At 44.3% G+C, this 20,710-nt stretch overlaps 1 protein-coding gene across 1 annotated transcript; it reads left to right on the forward strand.

Moving 5' to 3' along the window:
- Positions 1 to 8,074: 8,074 nt before the first annotated feature.
- On the forward strand, positions 8,075 to 20,707 carry MEST (mesoderm specific transcript). Its single transcript, XM_052638349.1, has 12 exons — positions 8,075 to 8,104; positions 11,240 to 11,394; positions 13,165 to 13,244; positions 13,650 to 13,727; positions 13,851 to 13,987; positions 14,122 to 14,180; positions 15,267 to 15,307; positions 15,823 to 15,893; positions 16,139 to 16,240; positions 17,559 to 17,635; positions 18,458 to 18,521; positions 19,441 to 20,707. Exons 1-12 carry the CDS (start codon positions 8,079 to 8,081, stop codon positions 19,556 to 19,558), a joined length of 1,008 nt encoding a protein of 335 aa, XP_052494309.1. The 5' UTR covers positions 8,075 to 8,078; the 3' UTR covers positions 19,559 to 20,707.
- Positions 20,708 to 20,710: the final 3 nt, after the last annotated feature.

The raw sequence follows: 20,710 nt of genomic DNA on the forward strand, positions 1-20,710 counted from the left end.
AGGCCCCTCCTCCTCTGGGAACTCCCACAGAGCTTTGTTCACAGTTATATTACTCACTCATCAGCTTATGTATTTGTCTGTACTACTGAATTGGGAACTATTGAAGTTCTTAATAATAGCGTGGACAGTAACAGGCATAGCAATAATATGGTGCTTCCTCTATGCTAGAAACACTTCTCTTCAAACATATTAACTTCTTGAGACATCGTACATCCCTCATGGTATGTTGGTATCCTCATCGCTGGTAAGTTTTTGACCATTGTATGATGACTCGTTCAATTTAGCTTTCTCTCTCTGCTCTTATCCAGAAGGAGTTTTGGAAAAAAAAAAAAAAGTCTACTTATTAATGGTTTACAATCAGCAGTCCCTTAGCCAAAAAATAAATAAATAAAATCACAACATTCATATAATAAGAATAAATTATACGGAACAATAGCAGAATTGTTTTCTTATTTAGCCTGCTGCTGCTGCTGCTAAGTAGCTTCAGTCGTGTCTGACTCTGTGCGACCGCATAGAAGGCAGCTAACCAGGCTCCTCCATTCCTGGGATTCTTTAGGCAAGAATACTGTAGTGGGTTGCCATTTCCTTCTCCAATGCATGCGTGCATTCATGCTAAGTTACTTCAGTTGTGTCCGACTCTGTGCGACCCAATGGACAGCAGCCCACCAGGCTCCTCTGTCCACAAGATTCTCCAGGCAAGAATACTAGAGTGGGTTGCCACTTCCTTCTCCAAGAGCTGCTAAGCTGCTTCAGTCGTGTTCGACTCTGTGCGACCCCATAGACGGCAGCCCACCAGGCTCCCCCGTCCCTGGGATCCTCAAGGCAAGAACGCTGGAGTGGGTTGCCACTTCCTTCTCCAGACATTAAGGCTATTTATTTGGCCTTCTATAGCATCAGTTTAAATTAGAACACTCTTATTTCCATCTACTAGACTCGGACAGCTGTGTGTTTTTCCTTTAAAAAAGAAATTCTGTAAGCATTAATACTTTTAAAAGGTGATCTGTGATTTTTCAAATATCATTTTAATTCTACAAAACTTTTTGATGAATAGATAAACAGGAGCAGACATATCTGGGTTCAAATCCTGGCTCCACAACTTACTAGCTCTGCAACCTTGGGCAAGTACCTTCTCCTTTCAAAGCCTCAATTTTCTCATTCATAAAATTAGGATAACAATAGTCCTTTGACAGCATTATCATCAGAATTAAATAATTTAATGTACATAAAAGAGTTTAGCATAGGAGTTTGGCACATAGCGATCAACAAATGTTTGTACAAGGGACAGAGATAGCACTGAGGGAGTAATATTATCTATAGAAAGCTTGTGGGGAAGCCTTGCAAGAGGTTGTGACACTGAATTTTCAGGAAAGAACTTTTTAGATAGACAAAGTGGGGAATAATATATTTGGTAGGGGACAAAACATGTGTAAAGGCATGGAGAATAGAAACCACACTGTTTTGTGTGGTTCCTACACAGGGAAGAACTACAATAGCAACATTTGGTCAGATTATGAAGTTTTGGGAGGTAGGTGAGGTAGGGGTGTAAGAGAGAAGATACTAAAGGGAAGACCAGATTTTTGAAGCGTTTTCCACGACCAGTGACAGAGCTTGAATTTAGCATTGGAAATAGAAGTTAGTAAAGAGTTTCAAGATGAAAGGAGACGTGATCTGATTTGCGTTTTAGAAAGGTCACTTTTGGCAGGTGTGTGAATATTGGATTAGAAAGGTGTGATTGTGGAGACCTGGAAAACCAATCAGGAGGCATTACTCCAGGTGAGAGATAGAGAAGCCTGAACAAGGGGAACTGTTTGTTGCAAATGGAGGGAAGCAAGATGAATTCAAGATACTTTGGAGGGAAGTTGAAGAGAAGGAGGAAGGAGGGAACTTGCTCGGATTTGTACCCAAGGCTGCTTGCCTTTTAGCCCCATTCCATCAGGCCACAGGTATTGGAGGAGATTGGAGTGGCTAATGATGCCATTAACAGTGATAGAGAATACAGAAGGTAACACAGGTTCTGGGGAAGGGGGAGCAATCAGTTTGTAGTGTGGGAAGGAGATACAGAACAGAAAGGGTAAGGAATTTCACTTAGCCCTTGTGGATTATAAAACGTGAGTGGGCCTCTTCATTTACGTGAAGAGGAACAGAAGGCAATCAAATATATGGATCTAGAGTTTGGGATAGAGGGAAGGGCTGGAGACGTAGATTTGGGAGTCTTTAGGAAAACTATGAAGATAGGGAAATAGTTGAGATATGGAAGGCTCACCGAAGATCTCGGCATAGTTAATAACCAATCAAAGTATCACTTCTTGGCCTTCAGTTTTATCACATGAAAGTACGCAAATTGGGCCCTGTAAAAGTTTATTCGTTTCTTCAGCCTCTTCTTGTTCGAGGCACAGCCTGCCATTTCATACCCTTCTCAATAGGTGGCGCTGACGCCTGACAGGCAGCAGCACAGGTTGGGTCGGGGGCGATGGGCACGAGCTCGGAGGTGGCGGCGCTCTAGCCCAGAGCCGGGTATTCGATGGCTTGGCTGGGTCTTCCTTGGGGCCGGGGTCAGACCGGGGACCGGCGACCACGGGAGGCGCATGCGCAACGTGGTCCCCCAAACATGGAGTCTTGTAGCCCAAGTCTTAACTAAATCAGCTAGGAGATGGGCAGGGAAGAAATGTCCCTCCACCTTTACCCTCCCGGCCCACCCGATGAGTGGGAATGAGCACACTCGGGGTAAGTGACTAGTGTGCGTGGACCACATCAACCCTGGGGCCAAGCTGTGTTAGTGGCCCGGAAGGCCGTAAGGACCGGCCGAGGCGTGCCGCACTACGCTGGGGTTGGTGGGTGGCCGCACGAGGTGTGAGCGCCACTCGAGGGGCACGTGGGCGAGGTCCTCCTCAGTCATCGTATCCTAGAACCTCAGGGTCGGACGGAACACAAAAGTCCCCTAACCCTCGTCCGAGGCTCAGCCTGCTTGACCACCCCTCCAGGAAATCGGGTCTCGAGTTGCCGGGAAGCTGCGTCTTCCCGCTGTGGGACATCCTGGGTGATTGGGATGTCCACACGGGCCTGGACGAATGTCGGGGTGGGGGGTTCCCGGGGGCGCACCCGCGCGGCGCCGGGTGGGTGGTTCTCGCTCGGAGTTGGAGCAGCCGAGTGCGGGGGTGCGCAGGTTCGTGACAAAGCCCTGCGGTAGTAGCCGGGGTGGGGGCCCTGGAGGGACTGGTGGAGGAGGACAGCTGAAGGTGTGAGGTGTTGATAGCAATCGAGGAAAAGCAAAACACCTGCTTCTGGTTTGACTCATCCAGGCTGGAGGAATAATCTAATGTGGAATGTAGTTTAAAAAAAAAAAAAAAAGCGAGTTCTGTGCTGTAGCCCTTTCTTCCCCGGGCAGCTAGAAAATTGCTTGTCTGACTGAAAAACAAAACAAAACAAAACCTGTCTTCCTTAGAGGACTGTGATGAGCATCAGATGAGATAATATACATGAAAATGTAAAGAACTATAAAAATGCAAGATAGGATTCATATCGAATTCTTAAACTCATTTATCTGTGTGTGCAAGATGTATTCCAGGTGTGGAACAGCTAAACAGGACCAAACGTGGGATTATGGGATGTGTCCAGTAATGCACAGGGTGTTTAAAATACTTTAGGGGTGCTCAGTAGTACTGTAATCTGTCGCTTAAGTTGATCTTATCTGGTTAATGGGTTATTCAGCTCCCTTGCTTCTCCCCAAAAATGAGCCTGAAGAGGAAGGGAAGACACCAGTGGCTTTTTGGATATGTGGGTTAAATTGAATTGAGAGGGAGGTTGACATGACTGTATGGATAATTTCTTCAATTAGTCTTGCCCCCAACTTGAAGCATCATGTTGTACAAAGCGCTTTGGGCTAAGGGACACCCATGAAAGATCTTGTTGTGGATCTGACCCTTCAGGGAGGGGTGGTTACCCTGGCCAAGTTCCAGCACCTCTCTGAGCCTTAGTTTCTATCAGATGGGACAAGACCTTAAAGGTCATTCATGCATTCTTCCAGAACTTGCATACCTGCCACAGGACTGCCCAGCTCCTAGAGATGGCAAACTTGTCACGTCTCCACATGGCTGAGATACCCAGTCTCTCTAGACAACCCTGGCTATTGGAAAATTCTTTATGTTGAATCGACATCTGTTTCTCTACAATTTGCACTCATTGGAGCCATACAGAATAAAACGTCTAAACATCTAATGCTGCTTCCACAAATATTTGAGCACTGCTAACACATTTCCTTCTTCCACTCACTCCACAAGGCTTCTTTTCTTCCAACTAAATATGCCTGGTTATTTTAAACAGGGAGGCAGTGTGGGGTAGTGGAAAGAGCGCCAGCTTTGGAGCCAGAACGCATCTGTGTTCAGTTCACAGTCCTTCACATACTAACAGTGCTCTGAGCTGCTGTATCTTTCTCTGAAAATTGTGGATGAAAATACTCATCTAGCAAGTTATTATGAGAATTAGGGATAAATTGAGTAAGGATTCATGCTATAACAGGAGTTTAAAATATGACAGCTGTTACACCTTCAGTGACATAATTTGCAATGCATTTTAGTCAGTCTTCTCTGAACAAATTCCTGTTTATGTGTCTCTTAATAATATCTGGTCTGTAGAACAAAATAAAACACTTTCCGTGAGGTCTAACTAGCAAATAGAGTAGGATTAGCTTATTCCGGGTGCTTCTCTAATTACAGTCTACAGTCTGCTACGGGGTTTTCGGAGACATATCACAGACTCACTTTCAACTAAAATCATGAGTCTCTTTATGTGCTGCTGTTCAGTCAGGTTTCCCCCATCTTGAACTTCTTTAGTTTATATGAATTGATAATTATGATTCTTGAAAGTGGCAGTCCCAGTTCTGTCCTGTTGTCTCCATAAATATCCTTGTGTTTGTCATTGTAATGACAAACTGGGGTCTCAAACTGGGATTCAAAAAATATTATTGAACCCACAGTGCCAGTCCTGCTGATCTCACACCGCTGTTGCACATCAGCAGGCTAATAAATGTCAAACTTTCTACCCTCATCTTTGCACAAATGTGAGGTCTTACTATGTGAGACTGTCTGAGAATTGGAATGTGACAAGAATGTATGATAAGCTATGGGTTGAGGGAATGCTGCTATCTGTGATCTCGGTCAAGTGTGGTATTTGTGTCGAAGAACTGAAAGAGTGCACTGAGAGCCAGCCAGAGCTTTGGATTTATGTACGGTTACATGTTTTCTCAGGCACTTAAAATGTTTTATACTTTGGGCCAGATTCTCCCCTGGTGGAGGAAGCTTCTCTCTGTAAGTCGAGCACAGTTAGAAAACTCATTAACTGTTTGGCTCCTGGGGCATTCTCTAGCATTTTCTCCTGGCTTTAGCCAAGCTGATCTCTCCTGGTATCCTCTGCATTTTTCAGACTCCTTGCCTGTGCGCTGGGAGGTTCTTCCAAACAGGAATGCTTCCTTCACCTAAACGAGTTAGGGATTTGAAGTCCTTCGCAACCTACTTCTCCAAGGAAGGTTCTCCTAGCCCTGTGTCCGGGAGGGTTTGTGGAGAGCATCAGAATTTCACTCGTCTTTAAGCACTTCCCTTGTCCCCATCCCTCCCCCACCCCAGCGGTCTCCCCTCCTGTCTGCCCACTTGTTCCATGTGGGTGGACATGTTCCTTGGCTTTCAGAATAAGATCCTTTGTGAGAACGCAGTCCATTAAATACAAAATTTCCTTCATCTTGGATGCTGGTGCTTCTGGTGTGGTGAGGATAAAAGTAGGGAATTGTTTTGTAGGACTCATAGGTTCCATTGACAATAACTATGAGAAACTATAATGCCAAGTTTGTTTTATATTGTTCTCTTAGTTAAAATAGGAAAGTCTTTATTTTGTTGAAAGGACTGATTTAAATTTTGCTCAGTAATTAATTCTGTCCTTAAAAGGTGGCGGTTCGTTAAAACAGGTAATCCTCTGCTTGTTAAGGGGAGTAATTGAAATTTCATTACGTAACCAATTAAGGCCGTAAAGGGTTTAAATCCAGCGGTGGCTCCTCATATTCTTTAGAACAAATTGTAAACTCCTTAGGATGAAATACTCCTTCTAGCCTACTTTTTTGCCTCTCAGCGCCGTAGCCCAAAGGGTTTGCAATTTTCCCCAAAGGTCATGCGGTCCTGCACCTCCGGTGCTTCTCGAATGCCGTCCCCTCTGGTTAGAATGCCCTTTGTCTCCGGTAAATGTCTATTCATCATTCGAAACAACCCTTTCCCCCCTCTCCTTAATTACTTCCTCCCCTGTGCGCCCTCAAATTCTTGCACTTATTCATGCAGTATTTATTAGGGGCCTGCTTTGTAGCCAGTGCCTTAGCGGGCTCTTGGGGATACAAAAGGTGAATAATACTTGGGCTCGGCCTTTGAGGGACTTGTGTGTTGAAGGGAGGGGACCAACCTGTCACAAAACGTTGCCAGAAAATTAAGGGGAAATTTTAAGCTGTTGGGTGTCATCCCTACCAGATGGTCAGCATCTCGCTTTAGTGGGGTGCCCGGGACCATTTCTCCTTGGCCTTTGCACCATTAGCTCTTAGCGTTCTGGAGGTGCTCAGCACTGTTTCAGGAACCTCTGAGGCGACATCAGTAGAGGTGTACCCTGGATCGCGCCTCACGTTTTTGGTGACAGTGTTCACAGACAGCGGTTTCTCCTGTGTCCGACTGGCGCCCCTCAGCTCCCTGGCACCCTGTGAGGCGCCCGGTGGTCTCGGCTGGCCGAGCCTTTCGAGCCCAGGATGTCGGGACTCTGGCTCGCCCGCACTCTGGGCAGCGGAGCGCCCGCGGTGGGCGCGAGTGGAAGGGAGGCCTGCAGCGCCCCCGCTGGAGGGAGCCGGCACCGCAGCCCGCACGTTTGTCAGGATTTCCATTTACAGCCAAAAAAACTGAACACAGACATTCTGATTCTCTACACTTTTCTCTTCAAAGGTACTTGATAAATGCCTTTTAAAGGATTGTGGATGAAGAGGGGGGAAAATCCTCCCCTCTTTTCGGCACCATTGGCGCCCTCACATTGTGATTCAGTCTTACACAAATAAAGGGCGCTTCAGTCTCATCTCCTGTGCCTATCACCCCTGCTGGCTCGGGTCGGGTCGGTGCTGGGAGTGGGTGCCGCGGGAGGACTGCGGCAGGGCTCGGGCGTGCGGACCACGTCGCGCTGCCGCAGAGGACAAGCCCGCTGCCGCGGCCGCGCGCGAAAGAGAGCCTTGGTTTTCCGCGAGTTTTGCTGTCCCCCCATCCCTTTTTCTTCTGCTTCTGAGCGGCCGTCCCATGAATCCGCCGAATAGCTCAGAGGTAGGCCCAGCTCGGCTTAAATCCCCGCAATTAGGGACCTAGAGGTGCTGGGAGCTCACGGACCGCTGCTTTGCCGCAGGCGCTTGTGCCGTTAGCTTCACTGTCCCCCCTGCCTCCGCGAGGATCGCCAGGCAAAAGCAGCAGCCCACAGCCCTGAGTCTCACTGCATTTGAGGTCGAGCGGCCACCTTTGGGGCTTGGGCAGGAGGCTTATGGGTGGTCTGGGGGAGGTTTTGGGGGGGGGGGGTCTCAGGAATTTGTGGTCTCTCCCTGCATTGTTAATTCGCCAGAGCAGGGTGTTTGTTTGTAGAACCTGTGGTTCGGTGCTGGTGGAGTCAACACCCCTGAAAGTGCCCCCCCCCACCAGGAGCTGCTCTAGGAGGGGCGCCCCCTCCTCGTGCCAGCAGCAGGGCTGCGAGGAGGGGAGGTGGCTTCAGCGGGAGGGGCACTGCGGCGCGGTGGGCGGGCCAGGGGCGGGGCGCGGGTGGGCTCTAAAAGTCGGTGCCCACTCGCTCGGCGCTGCCGCGGCCACGAGCACCTCCCGGTGCATCCCGGCGGGTGGCGCCTCCTCTGCGGCAACCGCGCCTTCGCGCATTGCCGCAGCGCCCACCCCGGTGGCTGCCTGCCGCGGCCGCGCCGCCCTCCTGGGCCGTGGGCTGTGCCCCGCCGCCGGCCAGCCCTGCACGGCTGCGGGCGCTGCTGCGCGCCCTTTGCTCTGGGCCGGCGAGCAGGCGGCATGGGCTAAGACACCACCATGGTGCGCCGAGATCGTCTCCGCAGGTGGGTGCGTGGCGGGCGCCAGGGGTGGGGTGGCGGTGGCAATGTGTGCCTGGCTTGGAGCCTCTGTCCCTAAATGGGGTGCGGGCTAGCGGGTAAGACGTTGCCGGTCGGAGCTGGGGCTACCGGACCGCCACTCCTGCAGTGGAGGGGAAAATCTCGGGAGGTCGGGGGGCATGCGTTCTTGTCCTCTGAGCCCGCTCTACCTGCCTGGGAGGAGATGTCTCGCCCGAATGCCGTAGAATGTTCAGAACGCTGGAGCTTCCTGAATTAGGATTTCTAGTCCTCGGTATCGCTCTGATGCAATTTAGAATTTCTAGACCCTGGGCGTCGCCCTGTGCGATTTAGGGTTTCTAGACCCTGGTATGCCCGATTTTTAGACCCTGGTACTACTCTGATGTAATTTAGAATGTTTAGACCTCAGTATCACCCTGACATGATTGAGAATTTTTAGACCCCGGCATTGCTGTGGTGCGATTGAAGATTTTTAGATCCTCGTCACCCCTGCACAATTGACGATTTTTAGACCCCAGTACTCGCTTGGTGTAATTGAGTGTTTCTAGACCTAGGTTTCACTTTGACGCGACTTAAGATTTTTAGACCTTGGCATCACCTTGGCGCGATTTAGGGTTTCTAGACGTAGGTTTTGCCTTGGCGTGAGTTAGGGTTTGAAGACCCTGCGGTCCCTGTGGCGTGAGTTACCGCATAGGTGTGACTAGAACTGGCAGTGTGTCATCACGAAGGCGTAAGTATTTTTTAGATTTAAGTAACAGGAAGCCAAGTGAGAATGATGTGACCAAACTGTCATAATATTACACATGAATTATTTGCACTGGTTTACAAAGTAGTGGGCTTCCCAAATGGCGCAGTGGTAAAGAATCCTCCATTTGATGCAAGAGACGCAAGAGATGCAGTTGGGTTGGGAAGATCCCCTGGAGAAGGAAAGATCCCCACTCCAGTGTTCTTGCTTGAAAAATTCCATGAACAGAGGAGACTGGTGGGCTATAGTCTATGGGGTCACAAAGAGTCGGACACGATCGAGCGACTTAGCACACACACACATGCACAGAGTAGCTCACAGTCTCCCCACGATGCTGTAAAGTGGGCAGGTTTGGTAATATTAAATGTGTGTATTTTTCCTATTTACAAGATAAAGGCTCATAAATGTTCATTAATTTCTGGAAGGTTTGTTACTGGCATTTGCTGAATTTATATTCTTAATTCTTGGTTCATCAAATAATGGAGATTTTAGTCAAAAAATGTTTAATCCATTTTACCTACTGACTGCCTGATTGCTTTCATTATAACAGTCCTAAAATATCATTAGGGGCATTTTTACTGAAGTAATTAAATTTATGGCTTAGTGAGGGGTTGCCTCTTTGCTTTCTTAGAGTAAAAGAGAAGGAAGAGGTGGCGGATGGTGGTGCCCAGAAACAGCGTCTGTTCATTCCTGGGGCTACCACTGCCCCCCCCTCCCCCAACCCCAGGAATGGAGGGGGGAGCCGCCTCCCGCTCCTCTCCTCTAGTATCCCCTCCCTGACTCTCTGCTGAGTCATTGCAGATACACGGCTGCTGGAACCTGTAAATGAATGAGAAGTATGGGGAGATCAGGAAGGATGCAATGCGCAGGTGAAAATGTATGTCCAGGACAGGTAGCATGGAGAAATGATAACCTAAATCTAATAATAGCTTTTGTCACCTCACCTTTTAAGGAGATAATGGGATGCAGCCTACTACTGTGATGGGGTGAATATTGTGATATAATGATCATGTTCAGGGTACTTTTCCTAATCATTTCTTAATCTTTCTGTCTTAAAAGACAGAACCAAGTCACTGACTATTTTATGGACATATACTTCGGGGGCGGGGGGTGGAAAGACTGCCTTGGCATGCCTTAAAATAGGCAAAGGAGCTGAGATTCTCTGTGGACCTAAAACCACAAGTTATTAAAAAAAAAAAAACAGCTCTAAGATAAATATTAGTTTGTTAGGGATTGTGACCAGATTACAGGTAATATGGTAGAAGGGTGTGTGTCCAGACAAAGTCATTTCCACCAGGGCTTTCACAATGAATTCTGCTTGTTTATAGTTCTGTATTGTTGGTAATTCTTAGCTTTAGCAGGTATTTCCATTCTGGCTATTTTTAAGAGAACGTCCGTGCTACTGATAATTCTTTCCTTGGTGACCCTCAGGAGTTATAAGCTAGAAACAGAGGGGACTGTTTCTAATTCCTGTTTAGCACTTGTCATTGTGGATAAACTGACCTGGACCTTCAAAGTCGTGGGCATGAAAAAGTTGGGTGTGTAAATCACTGCCCTCCTCCCCAAAACAAAATCAGTTCTCAGGTTCTCTGTCTCCTTTTGGGTGTGGGGGGAGATGGGGAGTAAGGGGCATGCTAATAAATAAATAGGGGTGCTTCCTTAAGAGTCTGCTAAGAAAAGCAGAAATAAAATCTGCTGCTCCACTGCCTTAAGAGATTAGATATTCAGGGTCATGACAAAGCTGCTTATGTTGGAATGTACAAAGCACCTATCTTCTTATTTTCACACTCTTTACCCCTAGCAGTTTCTCAGCACAAATCTATATAGTAGTATCAAACTGGGCTTCACTGGAGTCAGAGGGTTGATAAATATTAGAAAATCAAGAGCAGCTCTCTGCTTAAGGACATGTGATGTCTACGTTTTTTAATGAGTTAAAAAATACATATATGTAAAACATTTTACTGGTGGGGGGCCAGTGGGTAGGTGGTAGAGCTTTTAGAGTAAATACGAGGGAAATACCCCTATCCCCCCAGGGAATGCCTTGATAAAAGCCAATGCAGTTACTTAAGTAACTTGTCTTCCTTTTACTTTATATAAAAATCTCTACAGCACAAGGGGAGGGGCTGCAGAGTAAAGTGGGGAGAAGTTGAGGGGGAAAGTTACATATGAAAATAATCTATTTTCCCTTAAAATTAGAACAATGACCAAATATGGCAATGGCCGTAAGGAGGCAGAGTACATTTTCTGCCATGGTTGACACGGAGGACAAGGCAGTCACCACACAGCGCAGAAATTCCCCCCCCACTTGACCGGTTTGGGGCCTGCAGATCGTGCAGTGTCACCTGCCTGCTCACACCAGGTTTCTGATTTTCCTACAGGATGCGGGAGTGGTGGGTCCAGGTGGGGCTGTTGGCAGTGCCCCTGCTTGCGGCCTATCTGCACATCCCGCCCCCGCAGCTTTCCCCTGCTCTTCACTCATGGAAGTCGTCAGGCAAATTTTTCACCTACAAGGGACTGCGCATCTTCTACCAAGGTAAGAACAGGGCTTTTGGAACACTGCATGTAAAAGGTCTCACGGGTCCCATTTTGCGTCCATTGGTCTCTGTCGCCCCTCCGCGATGGAGGCAAAACCCTTTTTTTTTTTTCTGTGCAGTGTTCATTTGGAGGAATGGACTAATTTCTCTCATTACCTTGACAGCAGGGAAGCTCACAGGAAACTGCTGGGAGGGAGAGAGGGTGGTGGAATTGAGATTCCAGTCTGCAGACTGACTTGTTCATTTACTTTGTGGTCTGATTTGTAATGATAGACAGTACTGGCTTTCTCTTGTGAGTGCCCCTAGTGTCAGGTAATATAAACAGCATTCATAGACACAGCTACCAGTGGTTCTGTTCCTCCCCCACCCTGGAGTTTATTTTTCTATAAAGATTATTTCTTATATGCATAACTGAATGTGATTTAAATATTATACCTTTGTATAAATTAACTTGCTAATTATTGTCATGACTGCTACTTATCGACTGCTAATTATCTTCAACCCTCATTATTTCATTTAATCTTTACAACAGTACTTGGAGGTAGGTGCTGTTCTTCTCATTTTATAGGTAGAGAAAATGAGAAATGAGATCGGAAAAGATTACTTTTGGGCGGGGGTCAAGAGCAATAACGAAAAATGTTTGTCATAAACCGTTTTTCATTATTGCTCCTGACCTCCTCTCATTTGCTGTATTCGATAAAAAGTAAGTATATAATTTTCTTTATGTTGGTCACTTAGATTGTTTCCAGTTTTTCAGTGCTTTAAACAGTTCATGTTGAGGGGAAATCTTCATGTATGTGTTAATTTTTTCCTTTTTTTTTTTTCAAACAGTACTACTTGTAAATGAAATGATTTATTTGCGTGGATTCTCAAGACTAAGACGTCTAAAGTATATAAAATTTTTAATTGCTTCTAACAAATTATTTTTATAAACCTCATTATCAAATTCTCATGCCAGTGGTGGCATATGAATCTATCAGTTTTAATCTAATACTATTAGCAAGGCTACTTACTCTTTAAATGCTTGGCTAATATAAAAGATGTTTATACGCTAAAAAATGTTAATGATTATGTTGATTACCCTTTTTTATAATTATTAGAATTTTGTAGTATTCGAGCATTACGCTTTTAATATTCGACTGAGTCTCCAATGCGGGAAATAATAGTGTTGGGCAAACAGCATAAACTGAGCTCACTGAGTTGAAGAAGAGTTACTATATTTTAGGGAATTTTTGTGAGGCTGTTCATTACTAATAGGTACACAGAACTTGTAGTTTGTAAATTGTGAGTGTACTTTTAATAACTGTGAAACTTTACTGTGGAAAAGCAATTTACATAACAATAATACAGAATAAAGGGAGAAACAGGGAAATATTTTAAAAACCTAGGTGAAAGTAAGGGGTCTGCCATCAAGTATTTTCATATAAAGTGAGCTATTTACATTAAAAAAATTGAAGTATAGTTGCTTTACAATTAGTTTCAGTGTAGAACATTAGTGATTCACTATTTTTATAGACTATGCTCCACTTAAAAAGTTTTTATCAAATATTGGCTGTATTTACAATTTTTAAATATACTGGATAAAATAAAAGTTATCAAATGTTCTTACCTAAAGCAATAAGCTTGCATTTTAAAAAGAAATGTATTATTTTAATGTAATTAATTTGGTCAGGGTTTCTTGACCTTTATACCAGATTACTTAGATTTTTTTTACATCTTCAAAGTTATTTTCTTACAGAGTTGGCCTAACTGCTCTCTCTCCTTCCCAGACTCTGTGGGTGTGGTTGGAAGTCCGGAGATAGTCGTGCTGTTACATGGCTTTCCAACATCCAGCTATGATTGGTACAAGGTAATAAGATCAGACTTCTAGGTCCTACTATGCCTTTAAAATCCAAAATCAAGGATTTTCGTGCAACAGCAGAAGGCTTTTATGTATCTGAGTTGCTTAATAAAATAGGATTAAATGTAGAACAGTTTCTCATTTACTGTAAAGGAATAAAAAAAGTCTTTGGCAACCTGGGTGGGATTGTTGCCAAGTTAAAAAGTGCTCGAGTTCCTCCCTCAATTGAGATTATTAGGAATAAAGCACTTTCCGAGAGGATCATTTGTGGGCCTGTGGTGGTTTCATGAGACTTTCCCTTTATCAAAGGCTGTTTGTTAAGCTGAGATAGGGATGAAACTCCTTTGTTCCTGTAGGTTGGAGACGAGGAGGAGCAGGATTAGAAGGACCAAACCATCCCTTTCTCTCTTGTAGATTTGGGAAGGTCTGACCCTGAGGTTTCATCGAGTGATTGCCCTTGATTTCCTAGGCTTTGGCTTCAGTGACAAACCGGTAAGCGGCATCTGGATGGTACAGCGTTGAGGGTTGGGGGTAGGTGAGGATGAAGGGATTGGCCTGGCAGACAGACCTGCACCTTCGACTTCATCCTGTGTGTCTGGGCTCTCCTCTTTCTAGAGGCCGCATCACTATTCCATATTTGAGCAGGCCAGCATCGTGGAGGCACTTCTGCGACATCTGGGGCTCCAGAGCCGCAGGATCAACCTGTTGTCTCACGACTACGGGGACACCGTGGCTCAGGAGCTGCTCTACAGGTTAGTGAGGCCATGACTTTCCTACAGGTTTCACTCGTCTAAGATGGTAGAAGTACATTCTTTCTGGCCCTTTTTCCTCTTGGGAGTTTGTCTTCACTGGCTCAGTTAGCTGTGTGTTTCCCTCCCCTCTCTAGATTCAAGCAGAATCGATCTGGTCGGCTTACAATCAAGAGTCTGTGTCTGTCAAATGGAGGTAATTGCATGGAGGAGGGTGGGAAGTGAGGTGTAGCCTAGAAGGGCCATGTTTGGAAACAGCAGTGACGTCTAAATGGTCGTCTGATGGTACTGCAAACAGACCCACAGAAAGGAGTGGATCTTTACCTCTCCTATGCCATGACCACTTTTGTAGTCTGAAGAGATGTACTGACCCTTTCTCAGAATAATGTTTTTTAATATAGAAAATAAGATTACAAAGGAAACTGATTATCTTGATATGTTAATAAAAAGGTGTGTTACCATAAGATAGGGTATAGTAAGATTTCCAAATGTGTTTAATGCATATCCCAGCACGATCTCATGGTGGGTCTGGTAACAGCTGTGATTAGGAGCAGTGGGGAGTGCAGATGATGCTTCACCGTCTCTGCAGCTACTGCAGTGGGCTCTGCAGACAGTGGAGATGCAGCCACACGTGCTTCTAACACTGTCGTGGTGTGTCGGAAACTCTCAATTCACAGCAGTGCCAAGTTTCAGTTGCAAGTTAGAGAACCCTTAATTAGGCCTTTTGGAGATGTTTCCTGTTCTTTGCCTGCCATTGAGCCTGGCTTGTAAATCTAGAATATATCCAGGTGTCCCTCAAATACCTTAGACTACCTTAAGGGCAGATGGGGAGAGGAATCTTTTTATCAGTCATGCTCATAGCTTTCTCTCACAGACTCTGGGGAAAAAAAAATGGAAATGGGAAAACTAGGTTTAAGGACCTACACTTCCTGAAAAATATCTGGTTTCCTTTGCAGCCCGAAACAGTAACAACACTATGCATTCCAAGGAATGGGTGGAATCGCTAAGGGGAGCAAGTCTAGTCATTGCTAGTGTGGATGACTGAGGCATATTTTTCCCTTTTCTCTGCAGTGGGGAAAGTAATCCTAGTGGGATAGAATCTGACCTGGTAAACACAATTCCCTGGAATTAATAAATGACAGTACTAAGTTTTTATTTGTAATTCTGTTTTTGGCAGTAAAAGCCACTAAGGTGACTAATCGGGTGACTAGTCTCTGATGATGAGTCTCTGTTTGGCCTAAAATTGTTGGTAAATGACTAACGTAAGTCTCTTCTCCTACAGGTATATTTCCTGAGACTCACCGTCCCCTCCTTCTACAAAAGGTTGGTTACTCCATCGACCAGCTCTTTAATAGTTTTTCAAATTTATACTGACCTATGTAATGCTGGGACCTTTATAAGGGCACATACCTGCTGCCACAGGCTGTAGTTAAAAAATCTATTTCTTCCTGAACTTATATGTTAATGAAGTTAATTTTGTCCTTAATAAAGGAAAAGCAAAGCAGTAGAAGTAACCCTAGATAAGCAAAGCCTTGTTTCTGAAAATGAGATCAATAACTATTTTTGGAGAAATACAGCTATCTAAAGACTTAGGACATTAGCATGATGTTTCAACATTATGGGATCCTCAAATCAAATATATCAGTGTAGAATGTAATCTTAAAGGAAATTACAAGTAGGTTTGTCATCTATGAGAAAAGAATGTGGGTAAGCAAATCAAGAAACTGAAAGCCAGTGGGTTTAGTTAAAGTCCTTTTTTAGTTCCTAGTATAAAATTTTATATCCTGGCTAGCTGTCTTCTTTCCTTGGAATCCTGAGTTTTACTTTTATGCCTATAGCTTCTCAAAGATGGAGGCATGCTGTCACCTATCCTCACACGGCTGATGAACTTCTTCGTATTCTCTCGAGGGTAAGTTATTGTTAAAGACAGACCTACTTCAGCCCGTGAACAGTGTTGCTGCATTAAAACTCTGGGCCAGATCTTAGGGCTTGATACTTTAAAGGTGTTGACCACTTGCCAGACAAGTAGTAGGAGGAATTCATAAAAACCAGTCAAGGGTTGGACATATGTGACCTGAAGTGCCAATCATACTTGATGTGCTGAGCTCTTCTCACACTTAACCTTAACCTTTCTGCTTTTTTGGACTTATTCAGTCTCACCCCCGTCTTTGGGCCATACACCCGACCTTCTGAGAGTGAGCTGTGGGACATGTGGGCAGGGATACGCAACAATGATGGGAACTTGGTTATTGACAGGTAAGAAATAACCTTTGTTTTGGTTTCCAGAGACACTTTTTTGGGGAAGTAGGGAAAAGATGTGGGATTGTGTTCTGTTCTTTGCTTTCATAACTTCAAGAAGAGTGCTTATGACGTATGAGGCAAACCAAGAAGTCCTGCTCTGTACCTTCTAAGAAGAAAGAAATTGAGAATAGTAACCACTGAGCCTAAGCCATTTGGTACAAAAAGTCTGGATAAACAGCTGCAAATTCCAGTGCTAATTCAGTTTGTAACTGGCCGACTGACTGGTAAATTGTCTTTGGACCTTTTGTCAGTAGTGTGTGCTTCAAAATGTATAATCATAATTCTGAAAGGTGCCTAATTCCTCTCTCAAAGTACAGATTTCTTACTTCTTTGTATCCTTTCTATAGCAACAGGGACTGAGAGGGAGGATTCTCTGTCTTGTACAAAGACTTCCCATCCTTTGGTTCAAATGCTTTCACAGAGGGACCCTGAGATAGGATATCTGGAACTGCTTGGGATACAGCCTCTTTGCCAGCTGGGTCAGTGTAGCTTCCAGTGTTTTAACTGGTGGCTCCCCTGGGAATTGTGAGGTTGAAGGAGTAATTCCTCCTCCTCACCTCAAACTCACCTGGGATCCTTGAAGATTCATCTTAATATAAAAAAAATTGGAAAACAAAGGCCTCTTTTAAAAATTCCCTTGTATTTTCAAGAAAGTAAGTATTTCTACAAGGTGATGTTTTAAGTTCACAAAAACAATTGCCAGGCACAGTTATTAGAGCACATGAGTTTGAGTTCTGACATCTTACACTGTAGGGAAAGGGCTCCTCCTCCATTTTATCTGTGGATAATGCAGGAGATGAAACTTTGTGCTCATGAACTTTTACACTGAGAATTTTAGAAGCAGATGTCAATTTACAGATTATGCAGTTGAGTCCTCTTAAAGATGAGAACTGAGGTGAAAGGTTACTAACAACTTTTGAGTCACAGAGCTAGTTAGTGGTGGAGCCAAAATCAGAACTTTAGACTCAGACTTTAGTCACTTTTAATCCAAAGTAATTTCCAGCCTTACTAGATCTCAGTCCCTGCTCCATAAACACAGAGAACCATTCATTCTAACATTGATTGTAGGCATGATCACTGCCATAGCTACACAGTAGGGAACTCTAGAGGCTAAGAGAAATGAGTAAGTTAAGTGGGCCATTCCCAGGAATGGCAAGGTGCTTCTGGATTAAGAAAACATAGATTGTGTTCCTTGTGGTTCCTGTCAGGCCTTTGCGTCCATAGAGCAATAGAAGTTTCTTGTTTTCCTCTTGCCGACTTGTCTGTCCTACAGTCTATTGCAGTACATCAATCAGAGGAAGAAGTTTAGAAGACGCTGGGTGGGAGCCCTTGCCTCTGTATCTATTCCCAGTGAGTATTTCTGTTATTTCCTGGCCGGAAAACTGAGGGACCATGGGCTTAAGTAATTGCCAGACCTAGCAAATCAAGGTACAAGATACCCAGCTAAATTTGAAAATAAATTTCAGATAAACAACAGATATGTATTTAGGATAAAAGTATATGCTGTGCAGTATTTGAGACATACTAAAAAAAAATTCATTATTTGAAGTTCAGATATAACTGGCCCCCCTTATTTAATCTGGCAACCAGGGACATGTGTTGTAGAGAAGTATATAAAACATTGAGTTCCTATCGCAGAAGGCGTTGGTGTCCGTCAGTGCGATTAGACCACTTCCTGTGCTGTGCACTGTCGGTAGTTGCCACGTTCAGTGCTGAACTGCTGGGACGACAGACTGTTTAGATTACTAATCAAAGAGGTTTATAGGTGGTTTCTGCTCATTTGTCTTTTCATTCCTGTGAATTTAAAAACAGTGCATGGTCTCACAAAGAATAATTAGTGCTCAAGATACCACTGGTTGATTTCAAATGTCAAGGGTCAATTATAAGTGAAGAGAGACTTAATGACAGTCTCCTGGATTTATAAAATGGAAATGGTGGAAGTGGGGCTTATACCTTTTGGTCCAGGGCAAAGAAGATATGAAGAGAATGAATGGGTGTTTATAGGTGAAAAGGTCTCAAATGGACTAATTTTTAGGCTTATTCTCATGTTTTGTAAACTACTTATTGAAAGAAGCTAGGTTTTCTATTATTAAAAAATTATTAAAAAAATTTTTGAGGGATAATTTTATGGTGTGAGAGCTGTTAATAATTCATTCCTCTCCCCTCTCCTAGTTCATTTTATCTATGGGCCATTGGATCCGGTGAACCCCTATCCCGAGTTTTTGGAGCTGTACAGGTGAGTCTCCCTCAGGGGTCTTTGTTTTCCTGATAGTGGTGAACAGGACTGCCTGTTGAGGGCTGTTGCTCTAGCCTGTCTCTGACCTCACTGGCCATATTATTCATCTAGGAAACACTTAATAGAGGATGAACTGGGGAAATCTTAACTCTCACATAGTGTAAACATCAAGAAGTTCAGTTATACATTCTCTTGGTTTCTACAGTCTGTTTTCACTAGCATGGTTATCAGTCTACATGTATCACTCTACAGCTCCAAGGTGTACAGGTAAGGAGAAGCTATTGTGTGGACCAAGGCACAGAAGTGGATATATTTTAAATGTTTGCTTTAAGTTTGATTGTAAAGCCAACTCATTGGCCTCAGCTGAGGAGACTCTGCGGGAAGAATGAGCTGTGGAAAAGTGCCTTCTCAGGTTGTTGTTCTCTCTAGGTGCTTAGTCGGAAGGTGTCGGAATATGAGTGCTTCACTGACAATGTCACATAAAAATGTTCCATACCTTCACATGGCCTAGTAGAAACAACCCAGTAGTAAATAGCTTGCATTTAATTTTAAACAGACTACCCTCTCATCTCCTCAGGGTAAGCAAGGTCTTTTGTCTTTACTCGGACAGTGAGTTGCTGAGTGGCCACTTCCCTAAGGAGCTGGAAGTCATCCTGCTCTGACCTGTGTTGCATATGTGTTGTATTTTCACATTGTGGTCTGTTGGAATATTTAAAACTAGTATGATAACATTATAAATGGAATTGGCATGTTTATCTGCCTAAAGATACAATTCCAAAGTAGAAGGTGAATAAGCTCTTTGTTGGTTCTTTCCAGTGTGGTATGTCCGCAGGGGCATTTACTAGGGCTGCCCACTGGCTTACACCCCTCCCCCTCCCTCCAGCCTCAAGTTCACCTCCATGCTGTTCTCTTCCACTAGGAAAACGCTGCCGCGGTCCACAGTGTCGATTCTGGATGACCACATTAGCCACTATCCACAGCTAGAGGATCCCATGGGCTTCTTGAATGCATATATGGGCTTCATCAACTCCTTCTGAGCTGGAAAGAGTAGCTCCCCTGTATTCCCTCCCCTGTTCCCTTATCTGTCGTGTAATCCACTTAGGAAGAAATGCCCAAAAGAGGTCCTGGCCACCAGACACTATTCTCTCACTAAAGTCCACCTGACTCACACTGGTGAACAGCACATAGTAAAAAGCCAGCAGAAGCTGTAAGGTGACCTGATGGTCCCCCTCCCATTCCTTTGACATCTGATCAAGTATATGGACTTGCCTTTGTCTTTGTGTTACATAGGAAATTATGATGGGTACTACCACTCACGGATGCAGAAAGATAGATATGCGTTTGCATAAAAGTCTTTGAAACATTTCTGTGGACTTTTCTGAAGTATTTGGAAATGCTGATTTCTGGCCCAGTTTGGAATTATCTAAAGGTGCTGCCTTCACCTTGCCTTGAATGGCTTTGAGTTCTCTAAGTGACACAGCTTCAAGTGAGAGTGAGTTTCCCTTGTCATAACTTTGGATTTAGTTTCATTAGCTGCTTCTAGTTGTAGACATTTTGTTAGACTTTGGTTTAAATAATGTAGTATTCTAAGTATACTTCAAGACTATGATTTCCCTACACTTATTATATATATAAAGATACTAAACCAGCAGACACTCTAGCAGACCTTAAACATGTCATTTGAGTAAACTGAACTAAATCCAAGCTATTTACAGAATTTCCTAAAATCACAGGACATTGAAGACAGGAGCCTCTGTGCCAGAGATTCACTGTTATTTTGCTGTTAGAACTGATCCTTCCAGCTAATAACAGTCAGGCTTTTCATACCTCAGTGCGTAGAAGCATGTCCCTCCTGAGCTAGTGGAGAGGAGGGGAGCGCTGTACAGTCCAAGTCACCGGGCTGAATGTATACTGACTGCTTAACTTCTCATTGGTTGTCCCAGAGAGGGTTCCTCGTGTAGCTCAGCAGTTCCTGTACTTTATAGACAGGAAAGTTCCAGAAACTTAAAGAACAAAGTCTGAAAGGCCTATGAGCAAACGGTGCTGAATACTTTTTTTTTTAAGCCGCAGTTTCATTGTCTTAGTAGTTAAAGCAGGATCATTAAGTGGTGATTTATTTTTTTTTATTAGCAACTTCAAGTATAACAACTGGAATAAGTGTTTATTTTCTATTAATAAAAATGAATTTT

Source organism: Budorcas taxicolor, chromosome 4 (assembly GCF_023091745.1).
Source record: "Budorcas taxicolor isolate Tak-1 chromosome 4, Takin1.1, whole genome shotgun sequence".
Taxonomy (NCBI): domain Eukaryota; kingdom Metazoa; phylum Chordata; class Mammalia; order Artiodactyla; family Bovidae; genus Budorcas; species Budorcas taxicolor.

Excerpts from the sequence above, each read along its gene's own strand:
- MEST (XM_052638349.1), top strand. The coding sequence starts at position 8,079 with ATGGTGCGCCGAGATCGTCTCCGCAG. Across the intron at positions 11,395-13,164 it reads ACTGCGCATCTTCTACCAAG|ACTCTGTGGGTGTGGTTGGA; the intron begins GTAAGAACAGGG and ends TCTCCTTCCCAG. Across the intron at positions 13,988-14,121 it reads GCTCAGGAGCTGCTCTACAG|ATTCAAGCAGAATCGATCTG; the intron begins GTTAGTGAGGCC and ends TCCCCTCTCTAG.